The 2,500-nt window shown below is 48.5% G+C and overlaps 1 protein-coding gene across 1 annotated transcript in view; it reads left to right on the forward strand.

The window, feature by feature from the left end:
• LOC113824534 (uncharacterized) overlaps window positions 1–2,500 on the forward strand; it is a 29,831-nt gene that overhangs the window by 24,791 nt on the left and 2,540 nt on the right. The window contains exons 12-15 of the mRNA XM_070129092.1: window positions 253–314; window positions 414–547; window positions 799–976; window positions 1,100–2,487. Of these exons, the coding sequence (XP_069985193.1) occupies window positions 253–314; window positions 414–547; window positions 799–976; window positions 1,100–2,487 (1,762 nt within the window). The remainder of the gene's footprint in view (window positions 1–252; window positions 315–413; window positions 548–798; window positions 977–1,099; window positions 2,488–2,500) is intronic.

Raw genomic sequence — 2,500 nt, forward strand, 5'->3', positions numbered from 1 at the left:
TACATTGAACAAATAGTTAACATACATAGTCCCATTTCGACATGAGTTCGTTAAGCATAGAATCTACATCATACACCAGCAGAATTCATAAATAAGACAGAACGTGTAGTTGACATTCTTACAAAGAAGTTGTACTTTGATATTAATGTAACATAGTCGAGACCTTTATATGGTAGTTTCCTAATATTGTTTCTACATTTTACTATTTATACTAAAATCATATAACCTTCACTCACACTTATTTTTCTTCAGGAAATCGACATGCCTGGACGATGGCGGTAGAGCAGCCTTGTCTAGTTCAACGAGGACAGCAGGTAAATTCAACCACATTGTTTGGAAACCATACCATCATATTTTACCTCCAGCCTAGAGTCTGTTCTCCTGACGAGCTTTCTTATCCTTTTCCATCCCAGAGAACCTGCTACGCCGACAGGATGTGCCAGCGATGAGCGCAGTGCTGAAGAGGACGCCGGGTCACCGATTCCCTTTGCCTCGTCAGTGTGAAGCCATGTTCGGTCGCGATTACTACCCCGCCATCACGAAGTTTGTTAGTGTTTGTGCTTGTTTTGTCGTTGCGGTAAAAATTGAGGAAAGCTGTAAAGGAAAACAATGTGTAGGGTGCTTGTTACAGAGGATTAACATATGATCTAAACTGTAAACAGTTTCCCTAATACAGAATAAGATTTTCAAATATCAGAACAATTCTTTCCTATGGGTACCCATAAAATAAAAGAAAATGAAAGACAATCTATATTCAACGATAATCTTTCGGATGATTTGATAACTTCCCACTTACAGGATCTCTGCAACTATATGTATTGCACCAACGGCATTGTCACAAAGCCAGCTCACCCCGCCCTCGAAGGCTCCATCTGTGGTCAGCAAAGGGTCTGCTTTGCCGGCAGGTGTCGCCCCGAGCAAGACCTCATCAAGCACATCATACTTTTCGGTGTGAACCCGACTCACGTGGGGGGAGGTAAGGACGCAGTGAAAACGTCTGGTTCGTATTCATATATTTTCGTGATAAACATATATGATAAGTCCTCTCTTGCTATTACAGATTATGGCCTTTGATATTAAGCGGTTTGTCTAATTCCAGATCCAAAGCCAACAACCGTAAAACCGCCCTTAACTGTGCCAGAGGGGAATGCGACGCAGAACTGCACATGCGATTTCACACCACAGCTTCCTCCTTCTCTGCACAATCTGCCTAAATCCATATGCATGTTCCTCGCCCCGGTCTTCCACCCGACCTTCAACTGCAGCATCCCATGTCCCTCCCACGTCTTGCATGTGGACTTAGATGTTGGCAATGTGACTGAGGAAGTCCTTGCGAACTCTGATTTCCCCGCAGATGGGTCCTGCTACCTAGGGAGCTACACGGTCATTCAGGGTAAGACGGCAGAGGATATAAGAGTCCCGTTAAGGAATTCTCAGGTGTGCGGTGCCGTTCCCCACGTGATGCATCCCACCCTGCAGTGCCCCAGTACAGGAGCATCGGGCGAGGAGCCGTGCCCGCCGGAGAGCATTATCCTCATTCTGCAGAACATCAGTTACACTTACGTCCACGACCGCAAGAGCGACGGGGTCAAGGGCCAGAGTCTGCTGTGGAGAGGAGAACAATATACTCTGCTGAGCCGCGCGGGCGAAGATGATCTTGCGGCGCGCGAAGCTTTTGCTTCGATGATTGACACGTCGGAGAATATCGGCAGGTTTGGATTCATAAAATGCAACTTGCAGAATGGCTTCCCGAAGGAGCTTAAAAATTTACCAAAGGATATCTGTAATTTTTTAGCTCCTTCACTGCACGATCTGTTTGATTGTTCACCGGAGCCCCATTGTGCGAAATATGTGATGTTCATGGATCTTGACACCGGCAACACGACTAAAGTGCCAGTCAAGAAACCCGTTGAACTACTGCCTCCCTGCAAGAAGTGCCCCAGTGAAATGGCGGTCGCCATAAGTACCATTTGGGAAATCGTAAAGGGTGTGACGGCGGTCTTGACGCAAGCGACCGGCCTGTGCAAGCTGTTGCCAGCCTCGTGGTTGCCCTGGATCCCTGGCTGTTCGGAGTCAGCGTCGCTGGAATCCGGCTTCGGTAAGTGTCCGCCGGTTTCCATCGCCATCACGGCCAGCGGCGCCGTCTTCGTCTACCGCCCCAGCGCCGCAAACAGGGACGTCGCCGAGGGGCATCCATCCCTCGAGTGGCAGGACCAACACTATACACTGGACAAAATCTCATACGATGGAAATCCTGCTGATGTACTCATAGAAAACTACGATCTAGACTTCCGATATCAGATCGTCTCGCAGACTCAGCCCGGGGACTTCGAGACCGCCCTGAAAGTCGGGCGGCCACCATCGACTAAGGAAGATCAATGGGGCGACGGCCCTGCGAAGGTGCCAACTCTTCATGCCCAAACAACTGTAGGCCTGCAAGAATACGTCGCTCAGAAGGACGTTTTTCTAGCCTTAAATGCACCCACAGTAAGTATGCTTG

Source organism: Penaeus vannamei, chromosome 13, assembly GCF_042767895.1.
Source record: "Penaeus vannamei isolate JL-2024 chromosome 13, ASM4276789v1, whole genome shotgun sequence".
NCBI lineage: Eukaryota > Metazoa > Arthropoda > Malacostraca > Decapoda > Penaeidae > Penaeus > Penaeus vannamei.